This window comes from Bombina bombina, chromosome 2 (assembly GCF_027579735.1).
Source record: "Bombina bombina isolate aBomBom1 chromosome 2, aBomBom1.pri, whole genome shotgun sequence".
Classification (NCBI taxonomy): Eukaryota; Metazoa; Chordata; class Amphibia; order Anura; family Bombinatoridae; genus Bombina; species Bombina bombina.
In genome coordinates, this window is record NC_069500.1 from 700,366,329 (window position 1) to 700,388,626 (window position 22,298).

Below are 22,298 nucleotides of genomic sequence, written 5' to 3' on the forward strand. Positions count from 1 at the left end.
GCTCTGAGTGGGAAACTCTGCGACGGCTCAGAGCCGTCGTTAGCTCTGAAAGGGTTAAAGTCTATGGGCAGTTTTTATGTTACCACCCAGTTTTATTACCTCAATGGAAACGAGCCCCAAGTCAGGAACCAGCATGAAACACAGGAGAGTTTTAACAACTTTATTCACTGGGAATAAATCTAGCAGAACAGCTGAATCTGATCTCTCTTAGGTAAAATGCAAGCAGTGGCCATGTCATTCATTCCTTTTTACACAATAAACTGATAACCATGACAGTAAGGAACTAATAATAATTTAAAGTGATGGTAAACTTTCCCCTTTGTATAAGCAGATCTGGAATGTTAGCGATATTTTAGATGGAGTTTAATTCATCAGTTGTAATGAAGATATGCTTTAACTTACGTTTTAATGGAGCACTGAAATGCAAATACCGCCTGCACCGGCTGTAATCAGCCGATTATTCTTTTCGATTAATCGAATAAAAAATAATAATAATTTTTTCCATGAATTTAAAATAAAATCCACATACTGAGAGTAATAAATATACAACTTCAGACTAAGAGGGGTAGTTATCAAGGCGTCTACTTTACCTGCCTTCGCCGGTCCAATACGCCCGCCTAAGCTCGCCTCACATCGCCGCCGCGGACCTGAATACGTTCGCCTAAGTTATCAAAAAAGCTGTCAAAAAGCCGGGCACCAAGTACGGGGCGATGAACAGCGGATTGTTATAGTTATCACTCATCCGATCTCGCTGCTCTTCGGCTTTTTTACAGCTTTATTGATACCCCTGTCACTAAGCACTCACACTAACTACACTGTTCTACCCCCTATACCGGCGCCCCCGGAGCCCCCCGCAACTAAATAAAGTTACTAACCCCTAAACCGCCGCTCCTAGACACCGCTGCAACTCTTATAAATGTATTAACCCCTAAACCGCCGCTCCCGGACACCGCCGCAACCTATATTAAACTTATTAACCCCTATCCTGCCCCCCCTACACCGTTGCCACCTATAATAAAGTTATTAACCCCTATCCTGCGGATCCCGGACCTCGCCGCAACTAAATAGTTTTACCCCTAAACCGCCGCTCCCGGACCCCGCCGCAACCTATCTTAAACTTATTAACCCCTAATCTGCCCCCCCTACACCGTCGCCACCTATAATAAATTTATTAACCCCTATCCTGCCCCCCCCTACACCGCCGCCACTGTAATAAAATTATTAACCCCTATCCTGCCCCCCCTATACCGCCGCCACTGTAATAAAATTATTAACCCCTAAACCTAAGTCTAACAGTAACCCTAACTTAAATATTAATTAAATACATCTAAATAAATTTAACTCTTATTAACTAAATGAATCCTATTTAAAACTAAATACTTACCTTTAAAATAAACCCTAATATAGCTACAATATAAATAATAATTATATTGTAGCTATCTTAGGATTTATTTTTATTTTACAGGCAACTTTCAATTTATTTAACTAGGTACAATAGCTATTAAATAGCTATTAACTATTTAATAGCTACCTAGCTAAAATAAAGAGAAATTTACCTGTAAAATAAATCCTAACCTAAGTTACAATTACACCTAACACTACACTATACTTAAATAAATTATTCCTATTTAAAACTAAATACTTACCTGTAAAATAAACCCTAAGATAGCTACAATGTAATTATTAATTACATTGTAGCTATTTTAGGATTTATATTTATTTTACATGTAACTTTGTATTTATTTTAGCTAGTTAGAATAGTTATTAAATAGTTATTAACTATTTAATAACTACCTAGCTAAAAGAAATACAAAATTACCTGTAAAATAAATCCTAACCTAAGTTACAATTAAACCTAACACTACACTATCATTACATTAATTTACTATATTACCTACAAATAACTACAATTAAATACAATTAAATAAACTAACTAAAGTAAAAAAAATAAAAAAAGCTAAGTTACACAAAATAAAAAAAAATAAGTTACAAACATTTAACAAATATTACAACAATTTTAAGATACTTACACCTAATCTAGGCCCCCTAATAAAATAACAAAGCCCCCCCCCCAAAAAAAAATTCCCTACCCTATTCTACATTAAAAAGTAAACAGCTCTTTTGCCTTACCAGCCCTTAAAAGGGCCTTTTGCGGGGCATGCCCCAAATAAAACAGCTTTTTTGCCTGTAAAAGAAAAATACAACCCCCCCCCAACATTAAAACCCACCACCCACATACCCCTAATCTAACCCAAACCCCCCTTAAATAAACCTAGCACTACCCCCCTGAAGATCATCCTACCTTGAGTCGTGTTCAGCCAGCCGACCACCGATGGAACCGAAGAAGAGATCCGGAGCGGCAGAAGTCATCATCCAAGGGGCGCTGAAGAAATCTTCCATCCGATGAAGTCATCATCCAGGCGGCACTGAAGAAATCTTCCATCCGATAGAAGTCTTCATCCAGGAGGCGTCTTCAATCTTCATCCATCCGGAGCAGAGCGGAGCCATCTTCAAAGGAGCCTACGCGGATCCATCCTCTTCTTCCCGACGACTAACGACGAATGACGGTACCTTTAAGTGACGTCATCCAAGATGGCGTCACTCGAATTCCGATTGGCTGATAGGATTCTATCAGCCAATCGATATTAAGGTAGAAAAATCTGATTGGTTGAACTATTTATTTAGGTGCAGCGAGGTACGGGATCTGCAGGATAGGGGTTAATAACTTAATTATAGGTGGCGGCGGTATAGGGGTTACTAGGTATAATGTAGGTGGCGGCGGGGTCCGGGAGCGGCGGTTTAGGGGTTAATACATTTATAAGAGTTGCGGCGGGGTCTAGGAGCGGCGGTTTAGGGGTTACTAACTTTATTTAGTTGCGGGGGGCTCCGGGGGCGCCGGTATAGGGGGTTAATATGTTTAATATAGTTGCGGCGGGCTCCGGGAGCGGCGGTTTAGGAGGTAATAAATTTATTTAGTTGCGGCGGTGTAGAGGGGGCAGATTAGGGGTGTTTAGACTCGGGGTACATGTTAGGGTGTTAGGTGCAGACGGCTCCCATAGGAATCAATGGGATGTCTGGCAGCAGCGAACATGAACTTTCGCTATGGTCAGACTTCCATTGATTCCTATGGGATCCGCCGCCTCCAGGGCGGCGGATTGAAAACCAGGTACGCTGAGCCGGAAAAGTGCCGAGCATACCTGCTAGTTTTTTGATAACTAGCAAAAGTAGTCAGATTGTGCCGCACTTGTGTGCAGAACATCTGGAGTGACGTAAGAATCGATCTGTGTCGGACTGAGTCCGGCGGATCGAAGCTTACGTCACAAAATTCTACTTTTGCCGGTGTCTAGGGCTTGATAACTAAGGCGAATCAGCCTCGCCTCAAATACGCTGCGGAATTCCAGCGTATTTGAGGTTGACGGCTTGATAACTACCCCCCTATAGCTTTACATTAACACAACTGTTTTTCCAAATTTTAAGCAGCAGAACACATTTTTATAATTAAGCAAAACCACAAACGTTTTGAAAAGAGGTAGAACTAGAGTTAGACTATCACTGTTTATAACATTCTGTTATTCACTCTTTTAGAAACTTTGCATTGAAAAGCAAAAATGTAAACATGCTCCTGGTTGAGACTGGCTCTATATTTGCAAGCTATTTTGCCTGCAGCAGAGAAGAGTTGCTCAGATGGTGTTGAGGTGCCTGAGATGCATAAGTAGGGTTTTGCAAAGGTGGGATATTTATCTTTGTTAGCTCCACCAATGCAAAGTGTTTTCCTCTTTGGCAAGGGGCCTCTCAATAAAGTAAGCTTGGACTTTATTCTAACATAAAAATGTCTTAAAATCTTTATGCAATGGTAAATAACCAGCTATAAGGTTTGGGGTAAACTTAGAAAGAAACAAAAGTAAACATCTAAAGACGTCCTTTAGGCTAAGGACATAACCATAAAACACAATACCACGTGCAGGAGTTCATCGGAGTGAAGCAGCTGGTGCTGTGTGCAAACCAACTAATCGATAATGAGATTCGTTGACAGCTATTTTCATAATCGATTATTATCGATTATATCGATTACTTGTTGCAGCTCTAGTAATTTTTTTGTGTGCCAACGGTTTAAAATGTTCTCCAATCAGTGCTCTAGCCATACGGCACTCACACAAGTTCAAACCGTTAGCTCACGAAAAAAAACAAAACATAATTTATGTAAGAACTTACCTGATAAATTCATTTCTTTCATATTAGCAAGAGTCCATGAGCTAGTGACGTATGGGATATACATTCCTACCAGGAGGGGCAAAGTTTCCCAAACCTCAAAATGCCTATAAATACACCCCTCACCACACCCACAAATCAGTTTAACGAATAGCCAAGAAGTGGGGTGATAAGAAAAAAGTGCGAAAGCATAAAAAATAAGGAATTGGAATAATTGTGCTTTATACAAAAAAATCATAACCACCACAAAAAAGGGTGGGCCTCATGGACTCTTGCTAATATGAAAGAAATGAATTTATCAGGTAAGTTCTTACATAAATTATGTTTTCTTTCATGTAATTAGCAAGAGTCCATGAGCTAGTGACGTATGGGATAATGACTACCCAAGATGTGGATCTTTCCACGCAAGAGTCACTAGAGAGGGAGGGATAAAATAAAGACAGCCAATTCCTGCTGAAAATAATCCACACCCAAAATAAAGTTTAAATGAAAACATAAGCAGAAGATTCAAACTGAAACAGCTGCTATGTACTTTTCTACCAAAAACTGCTTCAGAAGAAGAAAACACATCAAAAGGGTAGAATTTAGAAAAAGTATGCAAAGAAGACCAAGTTGCTGCTTTGCAAATTTGATCAACCGAAGCTTCATTCCTAAACGCCCAGGAAGTAGAAACTGACCTAGTAGAATGAGCTGTAATCCTCTGAGGCAGAGTTTTACCCGACTCAACATAGGCATGATGAATTAAAGATTTCAACCAAGATGCCAAAGAAATGGCAGAAGCTTTCTGGCCTTTTCTAGAACTGGAAAAGATGACAAATAGACTAGAAGTCTTTCGGAAAGTCTTAGTAGCTTCAACATAATATTTCAAAGCTCTAACAACATCCAAAGAATGCAATGATTTCTCCTTAGAATTCTTAGGATTAGGGCATAATGAAGGAACTACAATTTCTCTACTAATGTTGTTGGAATTCACAACCTTAGGTAAAAATTCAAAAGAAGTTCGCAACACTGCCTTATCCTGATGAAAAATCAGAAAAGGAGACTCACAAGAAAGAGCAGACAATTCAGAGACTCTTCTGGCAGAAAAGATGGCCAAAAGGAACAAAACTTTCCAAGAAAGTAATTTAATGTCCAATGAATGCATAGGTTCAAACGGAGGAGCTTGAAGAGCCCCCAGAACCAAATTCAAACTCCAAGGAGGAGAAATTGACTTAATGACAGGTTTAATACGAACCAAGGCTTGTACAAATCAATGAATATCAGGAAGATTAGCAATCTTTCTGTGAAAAAGAACAGAAAGAGCAGAGATTTGACCTTTCAAGGAACTTGCGGACAAACCTTTATCTAAACCATCCTGAAGAAACTGTAAAATTCTCGGAATTCTAAAAGAATGCCAGGAAAAATGATGAGAAAGACACCAAGAAATATAAGTCTTCCAGACTCTATAATATATCTCTCTAGATACAGAATTACGAGCCTGTAACATAGTATTAATCACAGAGTCAGAGAAACCTCTTTGACTAAGAATCAAGCGTTCAATCTCCATACCTTTAAATTTAAGGATTTGAGATCCTGATGGAAAAAAGGACCTTGCGACAGAAGGTCTGGTCTTAACGGAAGAGTCCACGGTTGGCAAGAGGCCATCCGGACAAGATCCGCATACCAAAACCTGTGAGGCCATGCTGGAGCTACCAGCAGAACAAACGAGCATTCCTTCAGAATCTTGGAGATTACTCTTGGAAGAAGAACTAGAGGCGGAAAGATATAGGCAGGATGATACTTCCAAGGAAGTGATAATGCATCCACTGCCTCCGCCTGAGGATCCCGGGATCTGGACAGATACCTGGGAAGTTTCTTGTTTAGATGAGAAGCCATCAGATCTATTTCTGGAAGTTCCCACATTTGAACAATCTGAAGAAATACCTCTGGGTGAAGAGACCATTCGCCCGGATGCAACGTTTGGCGACTGAGATAATCCGCTTCCCAATTGTCTATTCCTGGAATATGAACCGCAGAGATTAGACAGGAGCTGGATTCCGCCCAAACCAGAATTCGAGATACTTCTTTCATAGCCAGAGGACTGTGAGTCCCTCCTTGATGATTGATGTATGCCACAGTTGTGACATTGTCTGTCTGAAAACAAATGATCGATTATCTCTTCAGAAGAGGCCAAGACTGAAGAGCTCTGAAAATTGCACGGAGTTCCAAAATATTGATCGGTAATCTCACCTCCTGAGATTCCCAAACCCCTTGTGCTGTCAGAGACCCCCACACAGCTCCCCAACCTGTCAGACTTGCATCTGTTGAAATTACAGTCCAGGTCGGAAGAACAAAAGAAGCCCCCTGAACTAAACGATGGTGATCTGTCCACCACGTCAGAGAGTGTCGTACAATCGGTTTTAAAGATATTAATTGAGATATCTTTGTGTAATCCCTGCACCACTGGTTCAGCATACAGAGCTGAAGAGGCCGCATGTGAAAACGAGCAAAGGGGATCGTGTCCGATGCCGCAGTCATAAGACCTAGAATTTCCATGCATAAGGCGACCGAAGGGAAAGATTGTGACTGAAGGTTTTGACAAGCTGATATCAACTTTAGATGTCAAAATAGAGTCAAAGATAGAGTCATGGATACTGAATCTATCTGAAAACCTAAAAAGGTTACCTAAGTCTGAGGAATCAATGAACTTTTTGGTAAATTGATCCTCCAACCATGATGTTGAAGAAACAACACAAGTCGATTCGAATGAGATTCTGCTAAATATGAAGACTGAGCAAGTACCAAGATATCGTCCAAATAAGGAATACCACAATACCCTGTTCTCAGATTACAGACAGAAGGGCACCGAGAACCTTCGTAAAAAATTCTTGGAGCTGTAGCTAGGCCAAACGGCAGAGCCACAAACTGGTAATGCTTATCTAGGAAAGAGAATCTCAGAAACTGATAGTGATCTGGATGAATCGGAATATGCAGATATGCATCCTGTAAAACTATAGTAGACATATAATGCCCTTGTTGAACAAAAGGCAGGATAGTCCTTACAGTTACCATTTTGAATGTTGGTATCCTTACATAACGATTCAATATTTTTAGATCCAGAACTGGTCTGAAGGAATTTTCCTTCTTTGGTACAATGAAGAGATTTGAATAAAAACCCCAGTCCCTGTTCCAGAACTGGAACTGGCAAAATTACTCCAGTCAACTCTAGATCTGAAACACATTTCAGAAATGCTTGAGCCTTCGCTGGGTTTACTGGGACACGGGAAAGAAAAAATCTCTTTGCAGGAGGCCTTATCTTGAAGCCAATTCTGTACCCTTCTGAAACAATGTTCTGAATCCAAAGATTGTGAACGGAATTGATCTAAATTTCTTAGAAAAAACGTAATCTGCCCCCTACCAGCTGAGCTGGAATGAGGGCCGCACCTTCATGTGGACTTAGGAGCTGGCTTTGATTTTCTAAAAGGCTTGGATTTATTCCAGACTGGAGATGGTTTCCAAACTTATACCGCTCCTGAGGATGAAGGATCAGGTTTTTGTTCCTTGTTGTGACAAAAGGAATGAAAACGATCATTACCCTGGAAAGAAAGGGAAAGCAGAGTAGACTTAGAAGACATAACAGCATTCCAAGTCTTAAGCCATAAAGCTCTTCTAGCTAAAATAGCTAGAGACATATACCTGACATCAACTCTAATGATATCAAAGATGGCATTACAAATAAAATTATTAGCATGTTGAAGAATAAAAATGCTATGAGAATTATGATCTGTTACTTGTTGCGCTAAAGCTTCTAACCAAAAGATGAAGCTGCAGCAACATCCGCTAAAGATATAGCAGGTCTAAGAAGATTACCTGAACACAAGTAAGCTTTTCTTAGAAAGGATTCAATTTTCCTATCTAAAGGATCCTTAAGGAAGTACCATCTGCCGTAGGAATAGTACGCTTAACAAGAGTAGAGACAGCCCCATCAACTTTAGGGACTTTGTCCCAAAACTCTAATCTGTCAGATGGCACAGGATATAATTGCTTAAAACGTTTAGAAGGAGTAAAAGAATTACCCAAATTATTCCATTCCCTGGAAATTACTTCAGAAATAGCACTAGGGACAGAAAAAAACTTCTGGAATAACTACAGGAGATTTAAAAACCTTATCTAAACGTTTAGATTTAGTATCAAGAGGACCAGAATCCTCAATTTCTAATGCAATTAGGACTTCTTTAAGTAAAGAACGAATACATTTAATTTTAAATAAATATGAAGATTTATCAGCATCAACCTCTGAGACAGAATCCTCTGAACCAGAAGAACCATTATCAGAATCAGAATGATGATGTTCATTTAAAAATTCATCTGAAAAATGAGAAGTTTTAAAAGACTTTTTACATTTACTAGAAGGAGGAATAACAGACATAGCCTTCTTAATGGATTTTAAAAACAAAATCTCTTATGTTATCAGGAACACTCTGAGTATTAGATGTTGACAGAACAGCAACAGGTAATGTAACAGTACTTAAAGGAAATATTATCTGCATAAACAGTTTGTCATGACAAAACAGTACAAACAACAGCTGGAGGAACAGATACCATAGGTTTACAGTAGATACACTTAGCTTTTGGTAGCTCCAGCCCCAGGCAGGGATATTCCAGAAGTATCTTCTGACTCAGCTTCAACGTGGGACATCTTGCAATATGTAATAGAAAAAACAACATATAAAGCAAAATTGATCAAATTCCTTAAATGACAGTTTTAGGAATGGGAAAAAAATGCCAGAGAATAAGCTTCTAGCAACCAGAAGCAAAAAAACAATGAGGAGACAAAAGTGACGCCCATATTTTTTCGCGCCAAAAAAGACGCCCACATTATTTGGCGCCTAAATGCTTTTGGCGCCAAAAATGACGCCACATCCGGAACGCCGACACTTTTGGCGCAAAAAAACGACACGTATGACGCCGGAAACAGAAAATAATTTTTGCGCCAAAAAAGTCAGCGCCAAGAATGACACAATAAAATGAAGCATTTTCAGCCCCCGCGAGCCTAACAGCCCACAGGGAAAGTCAAATTTTTAAGGTAAGAAAAAAATGAATTATTCATATGCATTATCCCAAATATGAAACTGACTGTCTGAAATAAGGAATATTGAACATCCTCAGTCAAGGCAAATAAATGTTTGAATACATATATTTAGAACTTTATATAAAAAGTGCCCAACCATAGCTTAGAGTGTCACAGAAAATAAGACTTACTTACCCCAGGACACTCATCTACACGTAGTAGAAAGCCAAACCAGTACTGAAACGAGAATCAGTAGAGGAAATGGTATATATAAGAGTATATCGTCGATCTGAAAAGGGAGGTAAGAGATGAATCTCTACGACCGATAACAGAGAACCTATGAAATAGACCCCGTAGAAGGAGATCACTGCATTCAAATAGGCAATACTCTCCTCACATCCCTCTGACATTCACTGCACGCTGAGAGGAAAACCGGGCTCCAACTTGCTGCGGAGCGCATATCAACGTAGAATCTAGCACAAACTTACTTCACCACCTCCATAGGAGGCAAAGTTTGTAAAACTGATGTGTGGGTGTGGTGAGGGGTGTATTTATAGGCACTTTGAGGTTTGGGAAACTTTGCCCCTCCTGGTAGGAATGTATATCCCATACGTCACTAGCTCATGGACTCTTGCTAATTACATGAAAGAAAATACTTTTGAAGTGGGAGGCCAGAGAACAGTGTATTAGAATTTTAGTGCTACATTAAAAAGTTAAAGCGTATCTTATTACAACTGATGAATTAAACTCTACGTAAAATATCACTAACATTCCAGATCGGTTTATACAAAGGAAAAAGTTTACCATCACTTTAACTATTATGAAGCCAGAAGTCTGGACAAAGCCTGCACCTCACCAAAGAAGTCTTAAAATAATAATTACAATTACTGTGACATTGCATAAACAGTTTGTAAGCTCTGGTATGTGTTACATTTTGTGCAGAAAACCCCCCATTAGAATTTCAGAAATGTGATAAGCAGGAATTTATATGACAAAAATGCTTCTTATAGATTGTTATATTAGACAAAGAGATAGTTAGGACGGACAGAGAGACAGATAGATAGATGTTGGTAAGATTTAAAATCCTCAAAACCCACAAAAAAACACAGATAACTGGTACAAAAGCTAATGCCATTTATGTTCTTTCATGATGAAGACAGTTTAAATCAAGCTATAAACGTATCACCTTTGTGAAGTCCATGCAGTCCTTTAGTCCCCTTGTCATGCACCAATAGCGCCACACATTTAGAGCATACAAGGTAGCCTTTGTGGTGTTGGAGCTTACTGCACTAATGCACAAGTCTTTCAGATCATCATGAAAATTAAAGATGGGAAATCTGTTGAGTTTAGTTGAGTATGCTGTAAAACAAAAACATACAAAACATTACATAGTACTTTATGCAATATGTCATTCCTACTTGTAAAGAAAATGAAAAAGCACATACAGAAAAATTACATTAACAAGGCAAAAAATATTTTAAAGGACCAGTAAATATAGTAGATTTGCATAATCAACAAATGCAGGATAACAAGCAATGCAACAACACTTAGTCTGTATTTCTACTCCTCCCGTATCATGTGACAGTCATCATCCAATCACAAATGCATAATGTTCTGTGAGTTCTTGCACATGCTCATTTTTTTTATGGAAGTAAATTGGAAAGTTGTTTAAAATTGTATGGTCTGTTTGAATCATGAAAGTTTAATTTTCACTAGAGTGTCCCTTTAAAGGGACATTATACACTCATTTTTTCTTTGCATAAATGTTTTGTAGATGATCTATTTATATAGCCCATAAAGTTTTTTTTTAAAATAAATGTATAGTTTTGCTTATTTTTAAATAACATTGCTCTGATTTTCAGACTCCTAACCAAGCCCCAAAGTTTTATGTGAATACTGTCAGCTACCTTCTCCAGTTTGCTCCTGTTCGTGTAAAGGGTCTTTTCATATGTAAAAGAAGGGGGAGGGGGGGGAGTGTCTTATTTGCCACTTGCAGTGGGCTTTCCAGCTACCTTTTCAACAGAGCCAAACTGACAACTTCTAAGTAAGTTTTTAAACAGTTTTATACTGGATTTTTATATCAGTATCTGTGCATCATATTCTTTATAGTAGTGTCTATTGCATGCAGTTATATGAAAATTAGTGTATACTGTCCCTTTAAGTCAAAACCTAAGTGGCCCTTTTAAAGAAAGAACACCTAAAAAAAATCTAAGCAAAAAACTAGAAATCATGAAAATATAACAATGTAATTTAAATGAATATTTTAGCGTAAAAATTGATTTTTCTGATTTGTTAGAGCAAGTGATTTTTGCACTTTTAAAACTCCAGCTCTAAGTACTAAGCAATGCATGCTGCTTTTGAGCTCTTGTGGGGCATAAGAAGCAGCAATCACCAGACCGATGTTTTACCCTTTTCGCCACCTCTTAGTTGGTTCAGCACCTGGGTAGCGCTTGCTGATTGGTGGCTAAATGCAGGGACCAATAAGCATGCGCTATCCAGGGTGCTGAACCTAAAATGGGCCGGCTACTAAGCTTCACATTCCTGCTTTTCAAATAGAGATAGCAAGAGAACAAAGAAAAAATGAGAATAGGAATAAATTAGAAAGTTGCTTAAAATTGTATGCTCTATCTGAACCACAAAAGAAAAAAATTTGGGTTTAGTATCCCTTTAACATTTTTTTGGGGTGAGAATACAAATGTGATAAAAAAAAACTAAAATAAATCAATATTGGAAATAATCCAATATAAAAGGATGTGTCCATAAATATTGTACTTTAAACACGTTGATCCAATGATCTAAAATATTCAAAAAAGAAAAGTACATAATAATGTAGTTGACAGTGAATAAGAACTGTACCATTTATGGACCCTGACATACTTTGATATTTACTGAACATTTAGCGTTTTTATTCTTTTAAAGGGACAGTCAAGATTTAATGATTTAAATAGGAAATGTAATTTAAAACAACTTTCCAATTTACTTTTATCACCAATTTTGCTTTGTTCTCTTGGTATTCTTAGTTGAAAGCTAAACCTAGGAGGTTCATATGCTAATTTCTTAGACCTTGAAGACTACCTCTAATCTGAATGTGTTTTGACCACTAGAGGGCATTAGTTCATGTGTTTCATATAGATAACATTTAGCTCATGCACGTGAAGTTACCCTGGAGTGAGCACTGATTGGCTAAAATGCAATTCTGTCAAAAGAACTGAAATAAGGGGAAAGTCTGCAGAGGCTTAGATACAAGGTAATTACAGAGGTAAAAAGTGTATTTCTATAACCGTGTTGGTTATGCAAAGCTGGGGAATGGGTAATAAAGGGATCATCTTTCTTTTTAAACAAAATTTGTAAAAAGTATGCAAAGAAGACCATGTTGCAGCCTTGCAAAACTGTTCCAGAGAAGCTTCATTTTTTTAAAGCTCAAGAAGAAGATACAGCCCTCGTGGAATGAGCTGTAATTCTCTCAGGAGGCTTCTGTCCAGCTGTCTCGTAAGCCAAATGAGTCATACTTCTCAACCAGAAAGAAAGAGAAGTAGCAGTCGCTTTCTGACCCTTACGCTTCCCAGAGAAACAAACAGGGCAGAAGACTGGCGAAAGCCCTTATTAGCCTGCAGGTAGAATTTTAGAGCACGCACATCGAAGTTGTGCAACAAACGTTCCTTATGAGAAGAAGGATTGGGGCATAGAGAAGAAACAACAATTTCCTGATTCATATTTCTATCTGAAACTACCTTAGGAAGAAAACCCAACTTAGTACGAAGAACCGCCTTATCAGCATGAAAAATAAGGTAAGAAGCCTCACACTGCAAAGCCGAGAGTTCCGGAACTCTCCGAGCAGACAAGATAGCAAAAAGAAGCAACACCTTCCAAGATAAAAACTTGATATCTATGGAATGCTAAGGCTCAAACGGAGCATGTTGTAAAATTCTAAGAACAAGATTAAAGGGAAACTGAACCCAATTTTTTTCTTTTGTGATTCAGATAGAGCATGCAATTTTAAGCAACTTTCTAATTTACTCCTATTATCAATTTTTCTTCATTCTCTTGCTATCTTTATTTGAAAAAGAAGGCATCTAAGCTTTTTTCTTGGTTCAGAATCTGGACAGCACTTTATTGGTGAATGAATTTATCCACCAATCAGCAAGGACAACCCAGGTTGTTCACCGAACATGGGCCGGCATCTAAACTTACATTCTTGCATTTCAAATAAAGATACCAAGAGAATAAAGAAAAATTAATAATAGGAGTAAATTAGAAAGTTGCATAAAATTTCATGCTCTATCTGAATCACGAAAGAAAAAAATTGGGTTCAGTGTCACTTTAAGACTCCATGGAGGAGTAAAAGACTTAAACACAGGCCGGATACGAACCCAGGGCCTGACAAAAAGATTGAACATCTGGCACAAACGATTGTGTAACAAAATAGACAATGCTAAAATCTGACCCTTCAGACTACTGACTGACAATCCCTTCTCCAGACCTTCCTGGAGAAAAGACAAAATTCTAGGAATCCTGACCTTACTCCAAGAGTAGCCCTTGAATTCACACCAGTAAAGGTATTTACGGCATACCTTATGGTAAATTTTTCTAGTAACCAGCTTACGAGCCTGAATCAAGGTCTCAATGACCGATTTAGAAAAACCACGCTTAGAAAGAATTAAGAGTTTAATCTCCAAGCAGTCAGCTTCAGAGAAACGAGATTTGGATGAAGGGATGGACCCTGTGTTAGAAGGTCCTTCCTAAGAGGCCCCCTCCAAGGTGGAAGAGATGACATCTTCACTAGGTCTGCATAGCAGATCCTGCAAGGCCACGCAGGAGCTATTATAATTACTGATGCTCTCTCCTGTTTGATACGAGCAATGATTTGCGGAAGGAGAGCAAACGGAGGAAAAAGGTATGCTAGGCTGAAATCCCAAGGAACCACCAAAGCATCTATCAGTGCAGCCTGCGGATCTCTGGACCTCAAATCGTACCTTGAAAGCTTGGCGTTCCGTCGAGACGCCATCAGATTCAACTCCGGCATCCCCCATTTGAGGGTTAACCTGGAGAACACCTCCGGACGGAAAGCCCACTCGCGGGGATGAAAAGTCTGTCTGCTCAGGAAATCCGCTTCCCAGTTGTCCACTCCTGGAATATGGATGGCAGATAGACAACAATTGTGAGCCTCCACCCACTGAATAATCCGAGTCACCTCTTTCATGGCTAAGGAACTCTGAGTTCCTCCCTGGTGGTTGATGTAAGCCACTGAGGTGATATTGTCTGACTGAAACCTGATAAGCCGGGTTAAGAACAACTGAGGCCAAGCCATCAGAGCATTTTAAATCACTCTCAACTCCAAGATGTTTATGGGGAGAGCCGACTCCTCCCGAGTCCAAAGTCCTTTGCGCCTTTAATGAGTCCCAGACTGCTCCCTAGCCCAGCAGGCTGGAACTCGTGGTCCCAATTACTCATGAAGGACTCTGGAAGCACGTGCCCTGGGACAGATGTTCCTGAGAGAGCCAACTTGGAAGAGAGTCTCTTGTTGACTGATCTAGATATATCCTCTGAGACAGACCTGAATAAGCCCTGTTCCATTGGCTGAGCATGCATAACTGCAGAGCTCTCAAATGGAATCTAGCAAAGGGAATGATGTCCATGGAAGCGACCATCAGACCAATTACCTTCATACATTGAGCCACTGATGGCCGAGGAGTAGACTGCAGAGAGAGGCAAGAATCTTGGATTTTCTGATCTCTGTCAGAAATATTTTCATTGATCGGGAATCTATTATGGTCCCTAAGAAAATTACCCTTGTAGCTGGAACAAGGGAACTCTTTTCCAAAGTCACTTTCCATCCGTGGGAACGTAGAAAAGACAACAAGATCTCTGTGTGAGAGTTTGCTAGTTGAAAAGATGGCACCTAAACCAATATGTCATCCAGGTAGGGCGTCACTGCAATTCCCCGAGACCGGATCACTGCCAATAAAGCTCCCAGAACCTTTGAGAAAATTCTGGGAGCAGTGGCAAGGCCAAACGAGAGAGACACAAAGTGAAAGTGTTTGTCCAGAAAAGAAAATCTCAGAAATTTGTGATGATCCCTGTGAATGGGAACATGAAGATACGCATCTGTCAAATCTATGGTCATCATGAACTGACCCTCTTGCACTAGAGGAAGAATGGAACAGATAGTTTCCATCTTGAAGGACAGTACTCTGAGATACTTGTATAGACAGTCTAGAATAGGGCAGAAAGTTCCCTCTTTTTTGGGAACAGATTGGAATAGAAACCTAGACCCTGTTCCTGTGATGGAACTGGAACTATTACTCCCAGGAAGGAAAGATCTTGAATTCCAATTTGTAACCCTGAGATATACTATGTCCACAGCCCAGGGATCTTGGATATGCCGTATCCATGTTCAAGAGAAATGAGAAAGTCTACCCCCCACTTGATCCAATCCCGGATAGGGGGGGAAACACTTCATGCTGACTAAGCCTCAGCTGCTGGTTTCATTGCATGCTTCCCCTTGTTCCAAGACTGATTGGGTCTCCAAGAAGACTTGGACTGTTCCTGCTTGGAAGAAGAAATTGAAGACTTTCCTCTGAATTTACAAAAGGAACGAAAATCACATCCTTTAGGTCTATTCTTCTTATCCTGCAGTAAAAAAGACCCTTTTCCACCCGTGATATCACAAATTATTTCTGCCACACCAGGTCCAAACATGGTCTTACCCTTGTAGGGAATCGCCAAAAGCTTGACCTTTGAGGAAACATCAGCTGACCATGACTTCAGCCACAATGCTCTGTGGCTTAGCACAGCAAATCCAGTCTTAGCTCCTAGTTTAATAACTTGCATGATAGCAAAAGAAATAAAGGAATTGGCTAGCTTAATAGCCTTAATCCTGTCTTGGATTTCATCCAAGGAAGTCTCTACCTGAAGAGATTCAGACAAGGCAACAAACCAGTAGGACACTGCACTCGTCACAGTGGCAATACACACTGCAGGCTGCCATAGGAGACCTTGATAAACATATCTTCTTCAAATAGGCCTCAAGCTTTTGGTCCATAGGATCCTTAAAAGAGCAGCTATCCTCAACAGGAATAGAAGTTCTCTTGGCCAGGGTAGAAATGGCCCCTTCTACTTTAGGCACAGTGTGCCATGGCTCTTTAATGGAGAACCATCATCTTAAAAATAGGAGACGGAGAGAAAGGAATCCCCGGCTTCTCCCATTCCTGTGAAATAATCTCTGCAGCACGGTCAGGAACCGGAAAAACTTCCAACGAGCAAGGAATATAAAGGTAACTTAAGTTTACTTGATTTCTTAGGATTGACCACGACAAGGGTATCAGAGACTTCCAGAGTAGCCAAAACCTCCTTTAATAGAACACAAAGATGTTCAAGCTTAAATCTGAAGGTTAAAACTTCAGTATCAGACGAAAGAATTATACTGTCTGAATCTGAGATTTCACCCTTAGAGGCTCCCGACGTATCTTCCTCATCAGATTTATGAGAAAGAGCAACCTGGGAAGCAGAAGCTGGAACAGAAACCTTACAATCTGAATCTCTAATCTTCCTCTTGCATTTTCCTTTTAACATAGGAAAAGCAGCTAATGCCGCAGATACGGCTGAGGATACGTGAGCAGCAATTTCTGCTTGCAAAAAAACTCCTCCAGGAGATTAAGAGGAACCGCAGGACACTGCATGTGACACCATTAAGGCTTGGGACGTTACAGGAGCACGCAAAAAAAAATTCTTTGCATTGTAATGTTTTTTTTAACACATGAAAATCAAAATAGCATAAGAGCAGCAATTTGAGCTTCCAAGCACAAAAGGCCTTGACTGAGGTGCCTACCTGAATACTAGCGTATACTGAGTTGAACTAAGCCAGGACAATCTACTGCAGTCTGAGAGGCGCTCATGTGAACGGATAGAAACTACTTTGCTACAGAAGGCGCGGGAAAAAAAAAAGAGCCGCCTACTTTCTGGATACGCCTCCAGTAATGGCTACTGCAAAGTACGCTGAAAGACACAATAGCATCCTTAACACAGCCTAACAGTGAGTCGGATTGCACTCAGCGAAAACCGACAGATAAGGGAGACACACCACCTCATTCTAATACACTGCCATGAGTTTCTAATACACTTTAAGCTAGCTTTAGCAAGCACCTGTTACTCTCGTGTAAAAACGAGCCAACATCTAAATACATTTACCCCATCAAACCTGACAAGCAAGTACATAAAGGGTTAATCCAGTCTCTGCCACATGCTTCAAAGTAAGTGCCTGCGCCATGCCCAAAAGTAATCCTTACCCAAGGATTATATATGTGCCATAATGTTTTCTGCAGGGAATCCTTTAAGTGCAAAGTATCCCCACCTAGAAGACAACAAAGCACTTACCTGCAAACACCGCTGTCCGGCATGTAGACAGCTCACCAGGCATGACAGGACACATGCTCCTCACAGAGGCCTGAAGAAAAAGAAAGAACAGAGTAAACCTACTCTGGCTTTCTATATCATGGGCAGCAAATATGTTAGGAAAACGCAGCAAGGCCCACCTTACAAGTTCCTAACTGCTTTAAAGTCACCACTGCCCTACTGAAGAGACAAACATGGACTACGGCTAGACCCAAAAATCTTGCTTGAAGCAAAAGAAATTAATTTCATTCAGATACCAAAACTTCACATCCCCCTTTGACAAAGTGCAAAGAGAATGACTGGGGTTTGTGGGAAGGGGGTGATACTTAACAGCTTGGCTGTGGTGCTTTTTTCCACCTCCTGCTGGCCAGGAGTGATATTCCCAACAGTAATTGATGACGTTGTGGACTCACCATATCTTAGGAAAGAAATATCTTTTTACACAGCACTTACTCTGCTGAGCTGAGGAGATTGTGAGGTAAAATATTTTCTTTTTTTTACATAGAGATGCTCAGGTGATATTTTCCTGTCAGCTTTTTACAGTTATACTGCATCAGTTTCAAGTGATTTAGCATATGAGTATTCTGTCCCTTTAAGTACTGAATTCTCACTGGATGATAAGAACAACTCTTATTGCTTTATTGTTGGACACATCACAAGTATAAAAGTTTTTTTTTTAATCAGTGTACAAACATCTGTTTTGCAAAAACCAAAAAACATAATACATTTAAAAATATTCACTTTTAGAAAATAACATTAGTTTGCAAAAATGTCAAAAAGCCACCGTAACAAAATATATAAAGCAAATACAATATATGGAATATTTATATTTGCTACTTTATACTTTCTCCCATGCTTTAAGATACAAAAACATAGTTTAGAGAAGAGATAATTTACGAGGACAGGATGGTTATTGGACAAGAATAGCCTTACAAGTGGGACAATGCTAACTAAAGGAGTAGAGTTGGGAGGTTTGATATAACATGAAATGCGTTATCAGCAAAACATAATGAAAACCTGATTTTTATAGTTAAACCCCTTTCTTTACATTCTGCGTGACAACAAATGAGTTAGGCACTTTATGCATTACTAATATTATGTCTCCAGGCAGCAAATGTAACATAAGACCCCTCCTATTTCCCACTCCCTCCTGTGTCACAGAGCAGAAGAAGGAGGAGGAAATAAAAGTAAAGGAAGAGCTAGGTTTTAAGTACAATGCTTTACATTCGTCTTCCCACCAAATAGTGATACCAGAAAGGGCTGGAATACTACTGTACACAGTACTGTGTAGGCCTCTTTAACGATCAATCTAAGATACTAGTAGGCATAACTGACTGGTTAAACCAGTGCAGAAAACCCTGTTATAGTCTTTTGATAATGGATGAAAGTGAGAGATCTTCTTTTGGGTTCCAGAACATTAATGGAAACAGACGTCTCTGGTGGATAACAGCTCTCATGCTAGGCAGACCCCTGAGATCCTCCTCAGGAATGACTGATATTTTAGGTGAAAATAATCTAAATGTGGAGATTGAGAATTCTTCAAGATGAGGATCCTTCACTGTGAAAAGAAAAGACTGATGAAGAAAAAACATGTGTGAGAATTGATGAGGAAAGATCCTTCTATAGGTTAAAATATATATTGTACTCAGAGATCCACCATATCTCTCCTGAAATGATTTTCCAATAAAGGGTTTGTACTATTAGGCCTCCTCTGACTTAGTCTGTATTTTTTTTTTTTTTTAAACTGTGAAAATGGGTATCGACAGAAATGTTTTAGACTAGGGGCAAAAACATATGTCCTGAATATATCTATGACATACAATATATATTTAGAAAACACAAAAAGGATAAAGGTATTCCAAAAGTGCCAAGATACAAACAAACTCACAGACAGCTAAACTACATCAATGGGTGTAAAAATATCCCTCTCAACTCTTGGGTTATTTCATCCAATTAACATTAACATGCTAATCTGCTAAAATAAGAGTGCTGTTTCATAAGGCATGTGTATTTGAATATATATTTTAGGTAATGTGTTCAATATTCAGAGATAGGAGAAAGTAAACTTTTTTCATGAAACCACAAAGTTTTCTTTCATGATTCAGATAGAGCACCCAATTTTAATCAACTTTCCAATTTACTTCTATTATCAAATTTGCTTTATTCTTTTGTTATCCTTTTCTGAAGGAGCAGTAATGCACTAGTAGGAACTAGCTGAACATACCTGGTGAGCCAATCACAAAAGTGAAGGCACCACCAGCTACCTCCCAATAGTGTAGGATATGTACATATTTTTTTTTTTATTTTTTTTAACAACAAATACCAAGAGAACGAAGTACATTTGAAAATAGAAGTACATTTAAGTGTCTTAAAATTACATGCTTTTTTTGAATCATGTAAGTTTAAAATTATGACTTTTCCATCCCTTTAAAACTCTCTAAAAATACTGACCAATGTACCTCAAAATGTGAACATTTGCTGTCACTAAGCTGCCCCATAATACTACCAAATAGGACCTTAAAAATGGGGTTTAACATTTCAACTGTCTAATGAACTTTAAACTATATGCACAAGACCATCCACCTATTATATATATATATATATATATATATATATATATATATATATATATATATATATATATATATATATATACACACACACACACACACACTAGTCCTAAATCCCGTATACACGGGCCATTTTTTGCAGTACAGCGGTCCCATCCCTTGCTCTCTCTCTATACCCCCTCTCTTTCTCCCCTCTCTTTTGCTCCCTCTCTCTCCCCTCTCTTTTGCTCCCTCTCTCCCCCCTCTCTTTTGCTCTCTCTCTCCCCCCTCTCTTTTGCTCTCTCTCTCCCCCCTCTCTTTTGCTGCCTCTCTCCCTCTCTTTTGCTGCCTCTTTCCCCCTATTTTGCCGTCTCTCTCCCTCTTGTTTGCTCTCTTTCTCCCTCTCTCTTTTGCTGTCTCACTCTCTTTTGTGCTCTCTCCTCCTCTCTTTTGTGCTCTCTCCTCCTCTCTTTTGTGCTCTCTCCCCCCTCTCTTTTGTGCTCTCTCCCCCCTCTCTTTTGTGCTCTCTCCCCCCTCTCTTTTGTGCTCTCCCCCCTCTCTTTTGTGCTCTCTCCCCCCTCTCTTTTGTGCTCTCTCCCCCCTCTCTTTTGTGCACTCTCCCCCTCTCTTTTGTGCACTCTCCCCCCTCTCTTTTGTGCACTCTCCCCCCTCTCTTTTGTGCACTCTCCCCCCTCTCATTTGTGCACTCTCCCCCCTCTCTTTTGTGCACTCTCCCCCCTCTCTTTTGTGCACTCTCCCCCCTCTCTTTTGCGGTCTCTCTCCCTCTCTTTATCCCCCCTCTTCTGCTCTCTCTATCCCACCCTCTTTAGAGCTCTCTGTCTCTCACGGCAGTTGGGCCCGGCATCTGGCTCCGCCCGACTCCGGCATCTGGCCCCGTCTGGCCTGCCCACGTCATGCCCGACTCCGCTCACATCACGACCGGCCCCGCCCACGTCACGACCGGGTCCCTCTCAGATAGAGCATGCAATTTTAAGCAACTTTCTAATTTACTCCGATTATCAATTTTTCTTTGTTCTCTTACTATCTTTATTTTAAAAGAAAGGAACGTAAGCTTAAGACGGTCCATTTTTGGTTCAGTACCTGGGTAGCGCTTCCAAATTGGTGGCTAAATGTAGCACACCAATTTGCAAGTGCTAAACCGCCTCTTAAGCTTATATTCTTGCTTTTTCAAATAAAGATAGCAAGAGAATGAAGAAAAATTTATAATAGAAGTAAATAAGAAAGTTGCTTAAAATTGCATTTATTATGTTAACCATGAAAGAAAAAATGTGGGTTTCGTATCCCTTTAATGAACCCAGGATTCAAAAAAAGGGACTAAGTATTTCTCTATGTCTCTACTGCATGTTGATGGTCTCCTAGATAATTTCGTTTTATTTCTCTAAATTTAGCGTCAAGTCGATTATATATTCAGTATTTTTTTTTTTTTTTATCAACTATACAACATCATCACAGTCATGATACCTCATTTAAAAGAGGAGTCTCATTTTCGCATTGAAGGTCTCACTGGCTTAAAAAAAATAATTTTTGCTGATAATTAGATAATTGCCTATATGTAACCTTAACTTACTGCATAATGGGTTAAGAATCTGGAGTCTTTACATTGATTACGTGACATATACAAGGTAAATTGAAAGCGAGCAGTGGTTGTTGAGGTTCCCAAATGAACACTTAGTTGAAAGAGGGACTGAATTAAGATTTCTTTTGCTAGCTATCCACAGGATCAGGCTCTAGACCTGTGGTCAAATCAAGGGTGGCAATAGAAATACATTTGTATAGGATGGAAAATGTGTAGTTGATTAACGTTTCATTATACTATGTCACCAGTTGAGGAATAGTGCCAATAGATTAAACACTGGGCAACTTGATAAGTGAAACAGAAAAAGCTTTTAAAGGATGCAACAAAGGTAAATGGTGGTTTAACCAAGTAAGAACCTATATAAAGATACAGAAGGAAAAGGATTGGGCTGTCCCCATTCAGAGACAGACAAGGTAAGAACACTGATATCTACTCATATTAAGTTGAGCTTGGGCAAAAGAACATTAATGTCTAGGTATGAGGAAGCACTGCCTGCAACAGG

At 39.5% G+C, this 22,298-nt stretch overlaps 1 protein-coding gene across 2 annotated transcripts in view; it reads right to left on the minus strand.

The window, feature by feature from the left end:
• KIAA1958 (KIAA1958 ortholog) overlaps positions 1 to 22,298 on the minus strand; it is a 352,343-nt gene that overhangs the window by 11,364 nt on the left and 318,681 nt on the right. For both annotated transcript variants that reach the window (XM_053702682.1, XM_053702683.1), the window contains one exon: positions 10,446 to 10,618. In XM_053702682.1, the coding sequence (XP_053558657.1) occupies positions 10,446 to 10,618 (173 nt within the window). The remainder of the gene's footprint in view (positions 1 to 10,445; positions 10,619 to 22,298) is intronic.